Below are 20003 nucleotides of genomic sequence, written 5' to 3'. Positions count from 1 at the left end.
TCACTTATCACTCATTTTTTCACACTCATTTGGCAACATCACTTTTATTTTCATCACTCAATTTTTTCACACTATTCATGGGTCCCACACCTGTCAGCCAGTACAGTTTTTTTTTTTTTTTTAGTACCCAACTCACCGAAGCCAAAAAAAAAAAAAAAAAAAAAAACAAACAAACAGCCAACGCCAACCCAAAAAAAAAAAAAAATCAAAAGGTGGTCAAAAGTTGCGGCTGTGGGTCCCCTATGTGTGTTTAATTATAATATTGCCATTGAGTTATGAGTTATGGAAACTGAAAACAGCCAAAAGTTGTTTTCAGTTTCCATAACTCATAACTCAAAAATAAGAGAATTGAGTGATGGAAACAGAGTTATTGTTTGCTAAACAAACTTTTTACTATGATCCCCTCATTTTTGAGTTATGAGTTATGGAAACAGAGAATTGAATTATCAAAAAACTCAATCCAAACGGGCTCATATATTCCAAACAAAATGGGACAAGAATATTGGGGAAAATGTAACTTTACTGGGGGAAGGTGTATCAGAGGCAACTCATATTCCGTATTCCTCAAATGGTTTCCCAACATTTGGTTGATTTCTCGTCCTGGGATATGGGACTTCTAGAAGTCAAAGAAAATATTTATGGGTGTAACGGTACGTTCAAAGGTTTTTAGGATGAATTCAAAGTCAACAACTTACGTATTCCATGGAAAATTAAGAAACGGTGACTTTTAAAAAGGCAATTCAGAATTTCAGTGTCCAATTAAATAGCAACGGGAAAGTTCTCACGTTTCTAGTAGGCTATGGAGTTGCCTTTTGTGACTGCCAATTTGCACACCAACGCAATGGCCAACTGCTTCTCTCTGTCTCTCTGTCTCTCTTTTATTCGAGAAAAGAGTCAATCATTCACAAAACAAAGTCGTTAAGGCAAAAGGAGGAGGAGAAGGATTTTTCATCCAAGTTACTTCATTAGAGATAGATTTAGCAAACATAGCTAAAGAGTGCGTCACTCACTCACCGAGTTACCAGATCGGCTGACATATGAGAAAAAGCCATTGCGAATACCAACCACCAACATCTTTATTTCTTGAAAAATATGCCCGAGTTGTGAACAGTCTATATCTGGAATAGAGAGTTTGCTCATAACTTCCATACTCTCACCCTCAATGATGAGATCATAGAATCCAGATTTAATAAAAAAAAGTACAGCCTTCCTGTATGATTTCCACTTCTTCAGCATCACTCACATGGGGACATTTTGCACTGAGACTTTTTTTATAAAAAAAATACTACATGTGGACTAGAAAATAAGAGTAAAAATAAATGTGACAAAATCGCTCTTTTTATTTCCTGTAATTGTGTTGAGATGGATGAGAGAGGCAGGAGCTTAGTCTAATATGAAATCATGTAGGGCCTCACAAGCATCTTTATATACTATAGGTAACAAACCAACATCAATAAGGTAAAACCAGTTAATAATCCCAGTCATAACCAAACTTCTCTTAAAATTTCTGGGTTATCAGCTAAGAAGCTTGTTCATGGAATTTCACTTTTTTACTGGCCAGAAGTCTCTAGTTACTTTGCAACAATCATAAATGTCAAACTACAGGTTGAGTGCCACAACTGAGAGGTGCTTGGCTGCTTGCTTGTAATTTTCTGTCTTTTCGGTGTATGCAATGGTTACTTGAGTTATACCTGCTTGATTGGTCACTTCTTATACAGTTTATATCTGAACAGTTGTGGCTAAGGGGAGAGGGGGGTAAATTCAGAAACTATATTTGAGCTCTTCAAAACTCAACTCTTGATCAATAGTGAATTTGATTGAATCATGCTTGAAAATTTGAACCTTGAATCGTTCTTGACATCGTTTATAATATTGTTTCATTTGATCATTTTGGTTGTTTTACATAAAAGTAGTTATTAGATTTTCCACATATCATTTCAAAGATGACAAATGGGCTGTTTTGAACCTTCTAGTGGTTTCTAGTAGATGTTGAGCATCCACATTGGTGGAGCCATAAATTTAACAATATTGTTCAACAAAAAACTATTTTATCTATTTTAACTTCTCACTTTACCATACACCCAACATCAATGGATCTATATTTTTAATTATTTGATTAAAATAATATAAAAAATTCATTAAAAAGCAGTGTGAACACAACCCAAAGAGATTTTTTTTATTAAAAAGTAATGTAAACACAACCAAAAGATATTTTTTTTTATTAAAAAGCAGTGTAAACATAACAATTTAATAATAATAATAATAATAATAATAATTTTTTTTTTTTTTTTTTTTTTTTTTTTTTTTACATATGAGCTACAATGCACAGTCAAAAGTAGTTTTGCACCATAACTGTAGCCACATTTTGGTATTTAATGGTGCTAAAAATAGCAATATAGCTTTTTAGCACCACCAATACTAATGCTTAGAAGTCCATCTCTAGTATGCTTTGTTGTTATAAACCTATTTTCCAAAAGACAATTAGGGCCCGTTTTGTGGCAACGTTTAAATATTAGTGTTTAAGATAATGTAAAAATTGTGGTTTAAAAAGTGTTGTGAAAATATAAGTTTAAAGTATTTTATAATGCAAAAAATGTATTTCATACCATATCAAATAACATATTTTAAAATGTAAAAAATATAATTGTGTGTTTAACATGTGTATGTGTTTTTTTTATTTATTTAAGTGATGATTGTTTAGTAAAAGAATACTATTTTATTTAAGGAGAGAGAGAAAAAAAAAGAAGAGAGAATGACAAAGAGATGCGCCTGTGGGAGAAAATGAAAAAAAAAAAGTTTGGTATTATCAATGAGCCCCACAATTTTCAACTTTTTACAAAAAGACCATTCAAGTTGTTGTTACTTGAAAACTAAAAATTAGTATAGATGAGTTTTCAAAATATATGTTTTAAACACCTTAAAACATGTAACTCAAACACCTATAATAAAATATCGCTATCAAATATGCTTTTTTTATTTAAACCCACAGTTTTCAATATTTAAATATTAAAAACTTTTGTTTTGAACATTTTTACCAAACAAGCTTTAGACTTTCTATTTATGTCATAAACTATGTTGCTTTGATTTAACTTGGCCTCAAAAAATTAAATGATGTATTAATTAAATAGTATTTAAATTATTAAATATAATAAAAAATTTGAAATAGGTTGACAAGAAAATACTTTGAATAAAAAAAAATACACAATCAATCTATTTTTGCCTAGACTTCAATTCATGGAATTTGTGTTCAAGTTAAACTCAAATTCTAAGAGGCTTGTGATGATGGTATTGTCACAAAATTACTCAACAAGTTTGGTCTATTTTAAGCTGAGTGAGCCTCAAACAGAACTAGAACTCACTCTAAATTAGAACAACATGAACATTTTTTGTGTGTGGTATAAGGAGATGGTCAAAATTGACATTGAAAGGCCTGTGGGCACTACAGTACAGGGCTGAATGGCACACGTCCCAGTAAAGCCCAAACCTCTCTGTCGGTAATTACGTGGAAGGATCTTCCCTCCCATGTTCCCATAAGGAGTCCTTTGCTTCCACGACATAGAAAAGACAAACCAATTTCATATTAAAATGGTCTATTCCCAAATCCCAACAGGTGTCCGAGTGACAATAATTAAATGTGTAGTGATGCTTTTATATCTCATTTCCTTCCTAACCGGTCCAAATATAATACTTCTTCCGTCCCACTTTATTGGTCCTCTATTCTATTTTGAAATGTCTCAAAATATTGTCATATTTCTAAAAATAAAAGTTATTAATTTACTAATATTCTTATTATACCCTTATTTTATTTTCAAAACTATTTGAAAAGAAAACCAACAAATATTTAAAAAGTAGACAAGACAATAAATTTATTTAAGGGTAATTTTGGAAACTTATACATTTTTAAAAGGTAGACAAGACAATAAATGATATTCTCTTAAAAAGTTTGACTTTTCAAACAAGACAAACAAAGTGGGACAGAGGGAGTAAGTGAGTTTCTCATGGACCGAGAGTATGAGATCTCGCCTGAAAGTGAGTAGGATGCTACTATGGTTACGCCTAGGTAGAAAAGCCACATTGGTCGCTTCCTCTACCCATATTTTGTTTACCAAAAAAATAGTTTATTCATTAATGAATAGATTCTATTACCACAATGACTCACTGTTTTTTCCTCCACCTTGGTAAGTTATATAATAAGGCGGGGGAAAATAGTTAAGTATCTTTTATTTTTTAAAGTATGTAGTAAAATACTTTTTTTTTTCAAAGTATTTAGCAAAATACTCTTATTTTGGAACTCAATTTTGATGATATCGAGTTTTACATGAACTCAATTTTGTGAGTTCCAAAAATAGGGGTATTTTGCTAGATACTTTGAAAAATTGGGTGTTTTACTGCATACTTAAAAAAAAAAGGATATATAGCCATTTTTCCCAATTAGGTGTATCAATAGAATTGTTAAGTCAAAATAAAAATAATAAGAAAAGTTATATCGGAACCTACCATAACTCAAAACAAGTTTATTATAAAAATATTAAGAAATTTTGTTGTGTTTGTAAACTTTCTTTTTCATAACACATAGGAGTGATGCTACATGCATAATAATCTTTACAATATTTTTCACAATAGTTGAGTTAATGAGTTTTTAGAGCATTTGCAGCAGTGGAGCTAAAAAGCTATAATGCTATTTTAGCTCCACCAATATTGCAAAACAAGCTCACAGCAGTGGAGCCAAAGCCAAAATATTTGGCTAATTTGCTACAGTGCACATCTATAGATAGATGTGCACTGTAGCACTCATCTAAAAAAAAAAATAATAATTTTTTAAGCAACAGCCCGATTAAAATAATCACTCCTTCCCCTTTTTTTTCATTCTTTTATTTTCTATCTCCTTCACCGTCACTCTCAATCTCCTTCTCCCTCACTCTCATCTCCCAAATCACTCCTGCCTCACTCATCACCGTCGCCGCCACAGACCAGCCCAGCCCACGCCGTCCCTCGCCGTCCCAGCCCAGCCCAGCCCACACCGTCCCAGCCGCATCTCCCTCACTCCTCTCTCTCACCCATTGCACTCATCTCTCTCACCCATCGCCGTCCCAGACCAGCCCTCGCCAACGCCGTCCGTCGCCGTCCAGCCCAAACCAGCCCACGCCGTCGCCGTCCCAGACCAACCCAGCCCACGCCGTCCGTCGCTGCATCTCCCTCACTCATCGCCCTCCAGCTCATCTCCCTCACTCATCACCGTCGCCGTCCGTCGCCGTTGCAAGCTCTCATCTCACTCATCAAGCTCTCCACGCCGTCGCCGTCCAAGCCCAGCCCACGCCGTCGCCGTCGCCGTCCCAGCCGATCCACTTCAGGTCAGTGCTCTCTCTTTTCTTTTGAAGTGAATTTTTTCATAGCTTAATTTTTCTGGGTTATTGTGATTTTGTGGTCTCTGTATTTGGGATTTTTTGTTTGGGAATTTTCCGTTATTTTGTTGCATAGATTCTGTGCTCTCTGTATTGGGAATTTTCTGTTTGTAGGAATTGGTTGTGTGGATTATGTGGTCTCTGTATTGGAAATTTTGTGTTTTGGAAATTTTCTGTTATTTTGTTGTGTGGATTCTGTGCACTCTGTATTGGGAATTTTCTGTTTGCAGGAATTGGTTGTGTGGATTATGTGGGCTCTGAATTGAGAATTTTCTATTTGCAGAAATTTCTTGTCTGGATTATGTGATTTTTGTAATTTGTGCGGGAAAGTTTTTATGTTTTGTTGTTAGTGTAATTTGTTGTGTTGCACAGAGCCAGAGTTACGTATGGGTGGTCTCTGTATGGGTGGTTTCTGTAAATTGTTGTGTTGCACAAAACCTGATCTCTGTAAATTATTGTGTTGCACAAAACCATATTACTGTGTTGCATAAAACCACATGAATGTATTGGGTCACTGTAATTTATTGTGTGGTCTCTGTAATTTGTCTATAAATGTAATATAAATGTCTCTGTAATATAAATGTAAGTTTGTTGTGTAATTTATCTATGTAATTTGTTGTGTCGATATAAATGTTAGTTTGGAAATTTTCTGTGTGCAGGGAAGTTTATATATATTTTTTCTAATTTTATGGAGTCACGTAGGGACACAGAGTTACGTAGAGACCTAACATTTATCACGGGTATCATGAACGGGGATATAGAAATTGACTCTCAATTTTTGGGAACGTTTCAAAATACTCCTACATCAGTTTCTGATTCTCCACCTCCACCACCACCACAAGTTGAAAATACCTCTTCTACAAAAGGAAAACGGGGCTCTAACTTTACTGTAGAGGAAGATAAACTTTTAGTGGCAGCATGGCTCAATACTAGTGTTGATGCCATAAGCAGTAATGAACAAACACAAAATACCTTTCGTCAAAAAGTTTGGGAATATTTTATGCAGTACAATACATCCGGTACCACACGCACTGTTATCTCCTTACTAAGTCGTTGGGGTACGATTAGTGAAAAGACAAATAAGTTTGCTAGGTGTATGGCTCAAATTAACGCACTTCATCAAAGTGGTATAACCGAAGAAGATAAGGTATAAATTATATTACAATAGTGTTAAAATGTTCATTCACCAATAGTTTGAAGATATTAATCATGTTATATTTGTTTTAAATTTTTTTTAGATTATCAATGCGAAAGCTTTGTATTTAGAGAAGTACAAGAAACCCTTTCTTCTTGATCATTGTTGGCTCATGTTAAAGGACCAACCAAAGTTTGCCGATCCTAACAATGCTAGATCGAGATCATCTGTGCCTCCAACTTCAGAGGCAATATCTATTAGTGAAGGGGATTGTGGGTCCGGACTTGGTGACACTTCTAATTTGGAGAGACCAATTGGTAGGAAGGCCGAAAAGGCCATCCGAAAGAACAAAGCCGCCGGAAAAGATGTAGGGGAATATTTGAACAAAAAATTGAAATTGATTGAGGATGTAACTCGGTTGGAAGAGGAAAAGATGTCTTTTGAGGGGGAAAAACTTGCAATTGAAAGGGAAAGTAGGGAAGAAAAACTTAAGATTGAGAAGGAAAGAATGATGATTGAGAAGAAAAAATGTGAGCGAGAAGAAAGGTTAGAGGAAGAGAGAATCATGATGATAGATACAAGTGGCTTAACCGGAACACAAAAAGCTTTTTATGAACAACTCCAAGAGGAAATCATGGCAAAACGAAGATCACGTAATTAATGGGTTTAATTGTATTTTGGATGTAGTTTAGACTTTTATGTATTTTGTAGTGGCTTATGTATTTTGTAGTGGTTTATGTATTTTGTAGTGGCTTATGTCACTTGATGAATTATCTTAAACTATATGTATGTATTTGTGTTGTGACTTGAAGTGCAATCTAGCAAAGACTTTGAAGTGCAATCTTTTTTATCTTTTGTTAAGTTCTATTTGATCTTGTGATAGGCATTGATATAATTCTTTGATTCAATGAAACTATTATTTGATCAACTATGAGTATTACAGCCACTATGAGTGCCTAGTATCATATGCTTGGTACAGCCACTATGAATGTCTTTCATCCAATTATTTCTATTCATTGAACATTCCTAGTATCATATGTTAGGTTTTGAGATGACAGGTCTTAGAATAAATCTATGAACAATGAGCATTTATAGTATTTCCAAGTTTTTATTTTTAGATGTATGTGTTTGTGTTGTGATTTGTGCGTAAATAAATTGTATTCATTTTAATATGGTTTATGTCACTTAATTTTAATCTTGCATCTATAGTAATAATTGATTTTCAATTGTCTTGAAGGTTGCATCCATGAATCACTTTGTGATTCGCAAGTTCCTTCTTGATGACTCAGATGAAGATGAGATAATCGAAGAACTTGTTATGGAAGCATCACAACCTAAGTGTCGTCGTCGTTCTATTCAACGTAATCATTTGGTAGGGCATGAGAGGCTTTTTCTTGATTATTTTGCTCCCACACCAATATATCCACCCGCTTTATTTCGTAGGAGATTTCGGATGAATCGTTCTCTTTTTCTTCGTATTCAATCTCAAGTTGAAGCTCATGACTCTTATTTTGTCCAAAAAAGAAATAGTGCCAACAAACTTGGTTTATCTTCATTACAAAAGATAACTGCTGCACTTAGAATGTTTGCGTATGGAGTATCGGGTGATTTGGTAGATGAATATGTGCGGATTGGAGAAACTACTGCATTAGAAAGTTTGAAAAAATTTGTTATTGCGGTAATTGATGTTTTCTCTGAAGAATACTTGAGAAAGCCAAACAATGAAGACATTGCTAGACTGTTAGCTCACGGTGAACGTCGAGGTTTTCTAGGTATGTTAGGTTCAATTGATTGCATGCATTGGAAGTGGAAAAATTGTCCATCTGCATGGAAAGGTCAATATTGTGGTCATATTCGTGAGCCTCCTATTATTTTGGAGGCAGTAGCATCATATGATCTTTGGATATGGCATGCATTTTTTGAATTACCTGGGTCAAATAATGATATTAATGTGTTAGAGCGATCTCATGTATTTAATGAATTTGCTGAAGGACGTGCTCCTACAATACATTACTCAATTAATGGTCATGACTACACTATGAGATATTACCTTGCTGATGGTATATATCCAAAGTGGGCAACATTTGTGAAAACAATCCCAGCTCCACAAGGACATAGGTATAAATTATTTGCAGCAGCCCAAGAGGCGTATAGGAAGGAAGTTGAGTGTGCATTTGGAGTGCTTCAAGCACGTTTCGCAATTGTCCGTGGACCTGCACGATTTTTTCATCTTGAAACACTCAAAAAGATCATGAAAGCGTGCATAATTCTCCATAATATGATTGTTGAAGATGAGCGAGAAGATGAGCGAAATGATAATGAAGTGGTAGATTTGGATTATGAACAAAATGATGGAGTGGATAATCCTCCTTTGCAAATGTTATGTGAACAAAGTGATGAATTTTTGTCATACATTGAGAGGCATGGACGCATTAGAGATCGAGAAATTCATTTTCAACTCCAGTCGGACCTTATTGAACATTTATGGCAATTGCAAGGCGAGTCGTAGGAACTTTCTTTTTTGTATGTGGGTTTAGTATGAGTCGGTCGAACTTGTGCGAGTGTGTGAGTTTTATTGTAATTTGGTTTGAGTTATGTATGTGAGCAAATCTATGGACTACATTGTTCTTGCTATAATATGTATTTTATTTTATATGTTTTCTTATAAATCTATGGACTACATTATAAAGTTCCTTCATTTTATAGTTCACATTGTTCCAAGGTTGCTTTCGGATAATTGAGACGATAATACGTTATCATGATAATTGGAAATTTTTTTTAGTAAAAAAAAAATATAACACTAGACGATTATTTGCTATCATGCGACGGCGGCGGCGGCGGTGGAAAAAAAGTCGTCGGCGGCGGTGGCGACGCCAGTGGCGGTGGCAGTTGAAGGTGGTTGTGGTTGTTGTTTATTATATAAGATATATTATTTTATTGTAGTGGATATATTATTTTATTGTGATGTTTATATTATTTTATTGTGTGGAAAGCTAAAATAGATCCACTGCTGCAGCATGTATGTAGGTAAAATAGATAAAGTAACTTTTGGTGGAGCTAAAAAGCTAAATTTTTAGCTCCACTGCTGTGGATGCTCTTATTACTTCTCTTTTGACCCATTTCTAATATCATTTTATTATTTACCATTAACTCAAAAGGGAAAAAAAAATCCAATTGTACAACAAATTTTATTTTAATAATTGGTGTACAATAAAAATAGTGGTAATGATAAAAGTTAGAAATTTTTTTTTGTTCCAAATATGTTTGTAACTCTCTTTTTTCAATTTATTTCGTGGCGAGTAAAGAAACAATTCAAGTGTAATTTTAGTCATATGACTTTGTTAATAGGTCATATAACTTTTTTAAATAATACATATGGGTAGTTTTATAAATTGCCACATAATAAGTTGAAAATGATAATGCCAAATTTGTTTAAAGCTAAATTTTATTCTAAAATTTATATTACATCAATTATAAGTTACCAAACAAATTATGAAAAATAAATAGATAGTAGATTCTAACATTACTCGACACATGCTGCCAGCCAGTTGCCTCGTTCACAATTGATGACTGCTCCACAACCAAAGTCACATTTTTCTTCCTTTAAAAGATGAATGTTTAAAATTTGACCGGCAATATTTGATTAGACTACAAAATTGACATGTTTTGCATGGGATTTGAATGGATTGTAACAAAGGTACATCAATTTGCTTTTTAACCCTCCAAATTTTACCACGCGATAATACCAAATTGAGATGAAAAGCTTTTGGTCCATACTTCTAATTAGAGTTTCTGATAAAAGGAAATTGCATACTCCAAAAGTTTCAATTTTCGGATTGACTTTGTATACATTTAAAAAAAAAAAATTATTATTATAATCCTTGCTTTGTATACTTTAATCCGATTAGTAATAAACCCCATAGGTTTTATAGGCTTTATTCATTCCATCGTATAAAGTGAAAGAGTAGTGTTATTGTTACTATAAATTATAAAGAGTTTGTTTCTATAATATATATATATATATATATATATATATATATATATATATATATTTGTAAATATAAATTATTTTACAACATTCCTACAAGTTGTTGATATGACCAATTCTTATTAGATTTCATCTAGACTCACCATTTATATTATTGTTTTACTTATTAACTAGCCTCATCATACACACTCCGCAAGTGCGATGAGACTATTTTTTATTTTTTTGAATTTAATGTAATTTTTCAATTTGAATTTATCTATTATTAGTGAGGTTATATAAGAAAGAATTTTTAAGAAACTAAAATAATGATTTGAAATAGAGTAAACAGTGAAAAAAAAAATGTATCAAACTTGTGTGAGATATATTTAAATAGAGAGTGTATTAATTTTTAAGAAAAAAGTTTCTCAGGTAGTTTTTTTTTTTTTTTTTGAATTTTGTTGAATTATAATATTAACCCCATTTTTTTTTTTTAAGAATAAAGATTATCTAATTAGATTAGGGGTATTTTTGACTTTTTTGAAACCATAACTAACTTTCTAAATCATTTTAATATATAGAGATAACCACTTATCACATCAACAATTGTTATTATCCTACTTAATTATCAGCTTAAAAAGGAAAAATAAAAAAAAGAAAAAAAGACAATTAAAGAGTACAAGTGAAATACATCATTTGTTATTGTCTAAATAAAATTTTTTCAGAAGATTGTTTAAATTATTTGACAATCTCACTTCACTAGTATTAAGTAACATCAATGACAACCAATCTACCATTCAAAAATTTTAAACCTTACGTGCCATTACCAAAATAGACTCTTTTATTCAATCATCTAACAATGTATATATAGAGTATCATGTTATTTAAAATTTTAAATTAATAAAGTAGTATTTAATTTTTCTTAAAATCTAAAAAAATTTGTAATTATTTTCTCAAATTGTTTAATATTTAATTTAAACCATCTAATGGAAAAGTACCATTTTTTTTCTTCTATAGAGAATGCTCTTTTAAAATGGAAAGATTACATTTCAAGATAAAATTTGGTGGTTAACATATTTTTTTTTTGAGAAATAATTACAACATGCTGCTAACCCCGCATCTCGAACCTTTTCGGTGGTTAACATATTTAAAATTAAAAGTAAATATAGTGTCACATGTCATTTAAAATCATCTATCATATATGGTAGAATATAAAATCAAATTTCTATACACTCTTATTCAAAAAAAAAAAAAATCTTAATCATAAAATCAAGCATTTGACTTGCCTAAAGTGCTCCTCTACCTTTCTAATTTGTTATCAAAAAACAAACAAGTCCTCATATACATAGTGGCAACATGACATGTATCTCTATTACCTCATAATCAAATGAAAAGAGAACCCTCATTCATAATACAAACATATAAAACAAATTGAATTTCCATCACCAATTACAACACGACGTAGTGATAAGTAGTCTTTATGACCCATCAAATCTACGAGTTTAGAAAAATGAATTGTCTAGAAAATTTTATTCCAGTAATCACTCGCGTGAGCTCTTTTTTTATTATAAAAAAAAAAACTATATCTATAATTTTTTTACAACAAATATTATGGAACAGATTGTTACGGAGTTTAAATTAAAATAAATAATAATTAGTCGCTTATAATTTGTTATGTAAATATTATAATTGTAACATTTTTTTTTAAAGAAAAAAAAAAAGGAAAAAGAAAAATACAGTCATTCAGCCACATGGACCACACCAAACGCCCAACGCAACAATACCCTCACGCCGCACGCGCAAAGAGTCAATATAAACGCCTCATTTCACTTCAAAGCCTCCTCACCTCTCCACCGCACAACACTAAAAAAAAAGCTCCCATTTCCTCGCTCTCTCTCTCTGCCTTTCGCAACTCTCTCTTTCAACTTCACAGCGAAAGGCGGAGACTTCAACAGGTAAAAAAAAAAAAAAAAAACACAAAAAATATCTATCTCTCTCTGATTCTATTGCAAATCTCTTTAGATCTGATATCTATTTATACACATGCATGTGTTTCGCTATGTTTGATTCAGTTTTTTTTCTGTTAGATCTACCTGTTTACGCGGTTTCTGTTTCATTTTTATCAATCAAGTTTAGCTTAGTTACACTAGTACTGAAAGGTAGACTCGTTATTATAACCGGCGTTTTATTAATTTGATTCGTTTTTTTTTTTTTTTTTTTGGTTATATAACCGTTTTTTCAAGCTGCGTGTTCTAGATCTAATTAGTTTTTGGTCTAAATATATCTGATTTATTAGATCTGTTAGTTTTTGTGCTCATTTCAGTTCGTTTTTAACTATATAATATAAAAAAATTCGATTTTTATTGATTTACTATTAGATTAAGTTTTTAGTTTAATTTTAGATGTAACATTTTTTTCGTATCTAGATTTATGTTAGATCTGATCAATTTTTTCCCTTTGTTTTCAATTTTGATATTACTTTTGCTAGCTTTGTTTTTAAAAGTATCTAAAAAAATTGTATATATTCGGATTCGCTTTTTTCTGCTTTCATTTTCAGCTACTATCTTTTTCCGCTTTTCGAGTTTGATCTTATAATTATAAACACACACACACACACACACACACACACACACAGATATATATATATATAGTTGACTGATAATATGTTTTGCAAAAGTTTTTTTTTTTTTTTTTTTGAATTGTATTTATATATAAAACAAAAGTTAACGGATGCCCTGAGGCATTGGTTTAGAAAATATTTCTAGAAACTTTTTATGTAAAAATAAAAAGTAATTAATTTTTTTTGACAGCTTTTTATATAACAAATGTCCTAATGGCACCGGTTAACAGGATCCTTTTATATAACCCTGATTATGAACTATGTCAACAATTTACTAGCAATTATTTAAGAGGTATTCGGATAATTATTCATTGAATTTAATTGAATTACTATTAAACATTTTTTTCATAGCCATTGGTTTTTAATTAACATGAAATACGTGTTTGTAAATATTGGAGATGTATTAGCAAATTACGTGTTTTAATCCTGCGTCTCGCAAGATGATGTCTTTTTTAGAACTTTGGTATGGAAGTAGAGATTGGACATATGTATTACACGGTTTATTAGCAGCATGTTTATTGTCTTATAATTTTATACTCGTTTATGCTGTGAAACGAGGTGTCAGACTGAGCTGCTTATTGGGTTTACTTTTGCTGTTGTAAATTCACTATGGCACTATGCTACTAATTGTAACATGCCTTCCCATTGGGTGCTTGTGTAACTTACTTATTTTGGGGTTTTATGCAATACATTCCATGTACTATACTGATTGGATGCTTGTGTCACTTGCCCAAAAAAAAACTTGTAACATGCACCAATTTTAGGCATTTATGAAATACATTCTATGTTCTATCCTGATACCACAATAAAACCTTATGAGGGTTTGAGTAACTTATGTTTTAGTAGTACGTGGTTTTGCATTCCTAGTTGTGATCAAGATATCATTGAACAAGCATTGGAGTGAATTTTTCAAGTTTGGTCTTCTATTTATGGCTGACCAGTTTCAATATTCCAATGAAATTTATTGTTAGTGAGACTACATGTATTGTCTAATGTTGCACAGTTGTAAATCACTGCCATTTCTTAAGCATCATTGGTTGGAAAAGCTAGAATGATATCTTTTGGATGATTATTATCTTTCTTGCCTATGTTGATTTTTATTGTCATGTTGTGTTTCCTTGTGGTATCAGCTATTTTTGATGTTAAAGTGTTCATATTTTGCAGGGAAAGTGAAAATGGTTGATCAGGTTCAACACCCCACAGTCTTTCAGAAGGCAGCTGGCCAGCTCCATCTCCGCTCTGGTATTTCCATGGATGTTCAGAGTTTTGATGGTGCTTACCATCAGGCAGCTCTGTACCAAAGGCGTGCCACATTTGGAAACTACTCAAATGCTGCCTTCCAGTATCCCATAATGCCAGCTCGTGGAGCTACTACTGATCTATCTGCTGTTGCATCGACTGCCTCCCCAATTTTCATTGCAGCCCCTAAAGAGAAAGGAAACTTTCTCATTGATTTCCTTATGGGTGGTGTATCTGCTGCTGTATCCAAAACAGCTGCTGCTCCAATTGAGCGTGTTAAACTTTTGATTCAGAACCAGGATGAGATGATTAAATCCGGGAGGTTGTCTGAACCCTACAAGGGTATTGGTGATTGTTTTGGCCGAACAATTAAGGAAGAGGGATTTGCTTCATTGTGGAGAGGGAACACTGCTAATGTCATCCGTTACTTCCCTACTCAGGTTCGTATTTTTATTATCTTTTTCCCCTTTTTTGTTGTCTGAAAAAGTATTATTTTTCAAGCTTCTAATGCCAATATTTGCTCTATGAAACTTGTACCAGGCCTTGAACTTTGCATTCAAGGATTACTTCAAGAGGCTTTTCAACTTCAAGAAGGACAAGGATGGTTACTGGAAATGGTTTGCTGGTAACTTGGCCTCTGGTGGTGCAGCTGGTGCTTCATCCCTTCTCTTTGTTTACTCACTGGACTATGCCCGTACCCGTCTGGCTAATGACGCTAAGGCTGCAAAGAAGGGAGGAGAGAGGCAATTCAATGGTCTGGTTGATGTCTACAAAAAGACACTGGCAACTGATGGTATTGCTGGTCTCTACCGTGGATTCAACATTTCATGTGTTGGTATCATCGTGTACCGTGGTCTCTACTTCGGAATGTATGATTCTTTGAAGCCAGTTCTCCTGACTGGAGATTTGGCGGTAAGCAGCGTCTCTTCTATGTTGTTCCTTGTACTTTACAGCACTTGGCATTACTTATACTTGCATGGGCCATGACTTAATGCTACATCTGTGTAGTGATGACATATGATCTAATGAATTTATCTTAATGCAACTGACATGTTACATGACTTGGATGGATATTTTTACATGTCTGATTACTTATAACCCATTTGAGTCTGGCCTAGTGCTGGGAGGCTTGAGATGAGCTGTGTAGACCCATACATCCTAGGTTGGAATTCCCACCAGAGGGTCCCTTGGGATACTTGATATACAGTTTTGGCTAGTGGGGTCATGTATCTGGGGTTTTCTCCCCAGGAGTGCCCAAAGGGCCTTGCCTTTTATGAGGTTCCACGCCATAAAAAAAATTAAGAGGTCTTCAAACTTCTACAATTTAAATAAATTGATCTATTATTGGCCATTTGTCAAGTGAGCTTCTTGTTGATAAAAAGCCAGATATATTTACCATTGCTTTCTTGTTCTCTTTCATAAATTAGGATCTATAAACAATATCTTTTATTAGGTTTTAATGGTTTCTGTTCTGACATCTTTCTTTTTTATTATTAATGTAGGTTAAAAATTCAGTTTTGTTTTAATTGTGTATTGAACTGCTGTATCAATCTGGCACATGAGTCAGTTTTCTGATTCCTGACATCTTCTTCCCCTCTTATTTTGATGACTACAGGATAGTTTCTTTGCTAGCTTTGCCCTTGGTTGGCTCATCACCAACGGTGCTGGTCTTGCATCCTACCCAATTGACACTGTTCGTAGAAGAATGATGATGACCTCCGGTGAAGCTGTCAAGTACAAGAGCTCATTGGATGCATTCTCCCAGATTCTGAAGAATGAGGGTCCCAAGTCTCTCTTCAAGGGTGCTGGTGCAAACATCCTCCGTGCTGTTGCTGGTGCTGGTGTCCTTGCCGGTTATGACAAGTTACAGTTAATCGTGTTCGGAAAGAAATACGGATCTGGTGGTGCTTAATTAACCAGGGGTATATTTCCTGGCTTGTGCCAATTTTAGCTTCTAGATGGTGATGAAAATCTTTTTGAGTTCCAAGAACTTATTCCGGCGAATTTTTGCTCAAATAATTCAGTTTTAGAGGGAGTTAAATCCCAAACCAATTTAAAATTTTGGATTGATTCTGATCCTATAAACCTGATTTATTGAGGTGACTGTCAATGCCTCTGTTACTTCTTTTGAGCTTCAGCTCTCTCTATAATTTAAGGAGGATACTTTCATATATGTCCTGGTATTTTTGTTTACGAATGAGGACTTAATTTGATGCTGGATTTTGCTTCTTTTGCGGTAAATGATGAATATGTTGAATGTTGAGATGAATTTTATCATAGATTGTTGGTTATCAAATGCTGTTTTATGAGTATTTCATATTAGTGGGTACTGCAAATTTAATTCGAAAACGAAGAATTGGAAGCAGTACTGCACACGGTGCAATGATGGATTTTGATGAAAGTATTGCTTGCGACAGACATACCAGGCAAATTTGTAACAAGTGAATGAGTGAATACTATGCAATTCAACTCTATATTCTTTTGTCAGTGTTCACTCATTGGTTTCTTACATGGTTGATTTGGTATCTCTATCATAATAGATAAGTACTCCTTTTACAGTTGAGAATCAACCAGAGTCGATTGGTGCTAATGAAATGTAGAGAATTTACGCATTGGTTTCTTACATGGTTGATTTCTGAATTAGGATCCTATAATTTCTTACCTGGCTTGTCTTTTTTACTGAGCTGATTGGATTTTCGGGGTTCCAGTTATATATAGTCTACAGGATTGGAAAAGTTTTACTGTTTTGTTCGGGATTCTAGCAAATAATAACCGGCTGTGTTTTAGGCTTTTATCGAAAACTTTGCTTTTATCTCTATATATGTGAACAGTTTGGTTGGACTGTGGTCTTTAAACATATCTGATATCTGAAGTTGCAGCTTTATTTTTTTGGGTGAATGGAAACTATATGCAATTGATTAAGAACCAGGACAAAAGTGCTTTGGGTAAGTCACGCTACTTCGCATAAACCTCATTTTGGGCTTTAGTACACAAAAGAAGGGTGGAAAAGAGAGTTTGTAACTTTGTAAGTAGACGGTAGCCTACTTTTGCAACGAGATCCACACTGGATTCCCTGTGTGTGTGTGTGTGAGTGGCGTCAATGATATTAGAGTCTTAACTCAAACCATGTACATGCAATGAGATAAGTGCTTGAAGTCGATAAACTATGTACATCGAGCTGATTAGTGTGTGATTGACATTAGATTATTTAGCTTTTTGCGAGCTATAGTATATATATTTACCTTAAAAAAGTAAGTTTTAAAAAGCAGTACGTAAAGGCTATAAGATTAAAATTTGAGGAAAAAAAAGCTAATGCCAAACTCGCATTTAAGTAGATCAAGATCAAAGGATGACCATAACATCGACCTCAGATTTTCAGATTTTTAATCCATAACTGGATAGCAAGTTGTACCCCATCTCAAATACCCAAGTTGGAGCTGTACATGTAATGAGATAAAGTGCTTGAAGTAGATAAATCATGTCTTCATATCCTAGCCTGCATAAAGATGTATATTTTACCATCTAAAAAAATGACTTTATCTATTATACCATTTTATTTTACAATACATTTAACATTCTAATCTTTATTCTTTCACCACTTCATTTAAATATCTTTTATTTACTATTTACTTGAAAGGGAGAGAATGTGAAGAGAGAGAAAAAAGCAATAAAAAATTGTTAATAATAGTTTATTAGAAGAGAGAAACAATAAAATATAATATATTATTTTTACCATCTAGCTACAGTAATTTGTATATATACACACTTTCTATTTATGGTTGTTAAAAATTTTTAACAATACACACCCGAGTAAAGCTTAGTCAGAGCGAGTATGTTGCTAAAATTGCAATTTGAGGGTATTACGCCCCTCAATGCTAATGAAGTAGATCGAGGTTGACCATGACATCGACCTCGATTTTCAGATTTTTAATCCTTAACTGGATAGCAAGTTGGATCCATCTCGAATACCCGAGTTTGAGCTGTTTTGAAAAGCAATTGTTGGGAAGCATGACAGTATATCTAAAAATGGCAATAGGGACAAAATCACAAAACTGTTTCACACAAGTGACAAAAAACTATTGCATCATTTAATTAGCAAACGGCTAGAAAGGTGTATTTTTTGCTTTTAAAAGCCTCACCAGAAGTCTCATAAAAATTTTATTTAAAAAAAAAAAAAAAGCCTCACCAGAAGGGCCATAAAACCAATGCGAAACATGTGATATCATCATATATGGCATTTCACACAGAATTGTGGTTTTAGGTGCCTTGTTTTGTGTGGCATGGCAACTAACATGTCAACTATAAGGCTTTCCACTTGCATTTGCAATTTTCATCAATGTTCTTGCTATGTTATATGTCGTGTGCAGAGATGGATGAATGTGTTTTATGGTCCTCCAAGTCCTTATTAAGGCAAATAGTTTACTGATCACAAAGCATAATTTTTTTTTTTTTTTTTTTTTGTCTACAATAAATTGGGCGAAGGGAGATTCGAATCTAAATTCTTGCAATAACCCTAAATTACGAGATTTTTGACTATTACAAAGCATTTTGAGACATCTACATTACGTATATTATCGTCTAAACAACTTTGGCATGAATACTAAATATAAATGATGAAATTTTAATAATAAAAAAAAAAAATAAAGAAAGCAATTGCTTGTGTAATTTTTTTTTTTAAAAGTTCAATTATTTGTAGAAAATGATTTGGGTAAAAGTAAAGTATCCCTCTATGCGTATATATTAGTGGCACTATTTCAGGTTACCCACAAGTCATGCTTTGTTTAATCTCTGAAGGAGACCATAGGACAAAGATTCCAAAATGTGCTTGGCTTAAGACTGTTGTGTACTTGAGTTGAATTACTGGTAGTACTCAAGCTGACAAGCAAACATGAATACATTATTATGATTAGTCTAATCCAACTTTAATGTTTAATCTGTTGATTCAGAGCAAATCTCTTTGCAATAATTGCTGCTTTTCAAAAAATTAACTTGTAAGAGATGCCTTGTTTCATCTTTTTGTTAAATTTTGACCAACCTTTTGAAGTTCCATATTCTCTCTCTCTCTCTCTGCTTGCAATGCATGTGTTTGCGGATTGAAAAGACCAATTCCTTGCTTGCAAACAAGGTCTACTTTGGTCCCATGTATCTCATGACATTAGCATTTACTTATTTGATGGCTTTATTACAGGTAAAGAGCTTATTTTTTTTATTTGGTCACATAGAGGAACTTGCCTGGCTTCCTTTTAATTGCTTTTTCATTTTTTAAATAAATTTCTAGGTATTTATGTGGTCCCAAGCCCTGCATTGTCCATATATATAACTATGATATACATAGAAACTCAAAGTGCATTGTCACAATATTCCTGTGGGATCCCAATTCAACTTTGTAAAAAAAAAAGTTACTGCCACAAATTTATTGGAATTCAAAGTAATAGGTTCATGGAATTGTCCAATTCTAAATGAAAACTTTTGATTCTTTCCCCTTTTATAATGGGTGTTCAGGAGACTTGAATCTTTTGATAGTGTTAACTAGGATGTGAATCGAAGATCTCATGAATAACACAAACCTTAGAAATCATTAGATCAACCTCTTGGAATTAAATGAAAATTACTTTCATATGATGATCATGCTTGTACCAATTT

At 33.3% G+C, this 20003-nt stretch overlaps 2 protein-coding genes across 2 annotated transcripts; both read left to right on the top strand.

Moving 5' to 3' along the window:
• The first annotated feature begins 6090 nt into the window (after positions 1–6090).
• LOC126722728 (uncharacterized) lies at positions 6091–9046 on the top strand. The gene is made up of 3 exons (XM_050425878.1): positions 6091–6549; positions 6641–7174; positions 7775–9046. Exons 1-3 carry the CDS (start codon positions 6091–6093, stop codon positions 9044–9046), a joined length of 2265 nt encoding a protein of 754 aa, XP_050281835.1.
• A 3242-nt stretch (positions 9047–12288) lies between these two features.
• Positions 12289–16533, top strand: LOC126723942 (ADP,ATP carrier protein 1, mitochondrial-like). The gene is made up of 4 exons (XM_050427963.1): positions 12289–12456; positions 14286–14800; positions 14901–15272; positions 15976–16533. Exons 2-4 carry the CDS (start codon positions 14297–14299, stop codon positions 16270–16272), a joined length of 1173 nt encoding a protein of 390 aa, XP_050283920.1. The 5' UTR covers positions 12289–12456; positions 14286–14296; the 3' UTR covers positions 16273–16533.
• Positions 16534–20003: the final 3470 nt, after the last annotated feature.

Source organism: Quercus robur, chromosome 4, assembly GCF_932294415.1.
Source record: "Quercus robur chromosome 4, dhQueRobu3.1, whole genome shotgun sequence".
Taxonomy (NCBI): domain Eukaryota; kingdom Viridiplantae; phylum Streptophyta; class Magnoliopsida; order Fagales; family Fagaceae; genus Quercus; species Quercus robur.
This window is presented reverse-complemented; position numbering and strand designations above follow the sequence as displayed.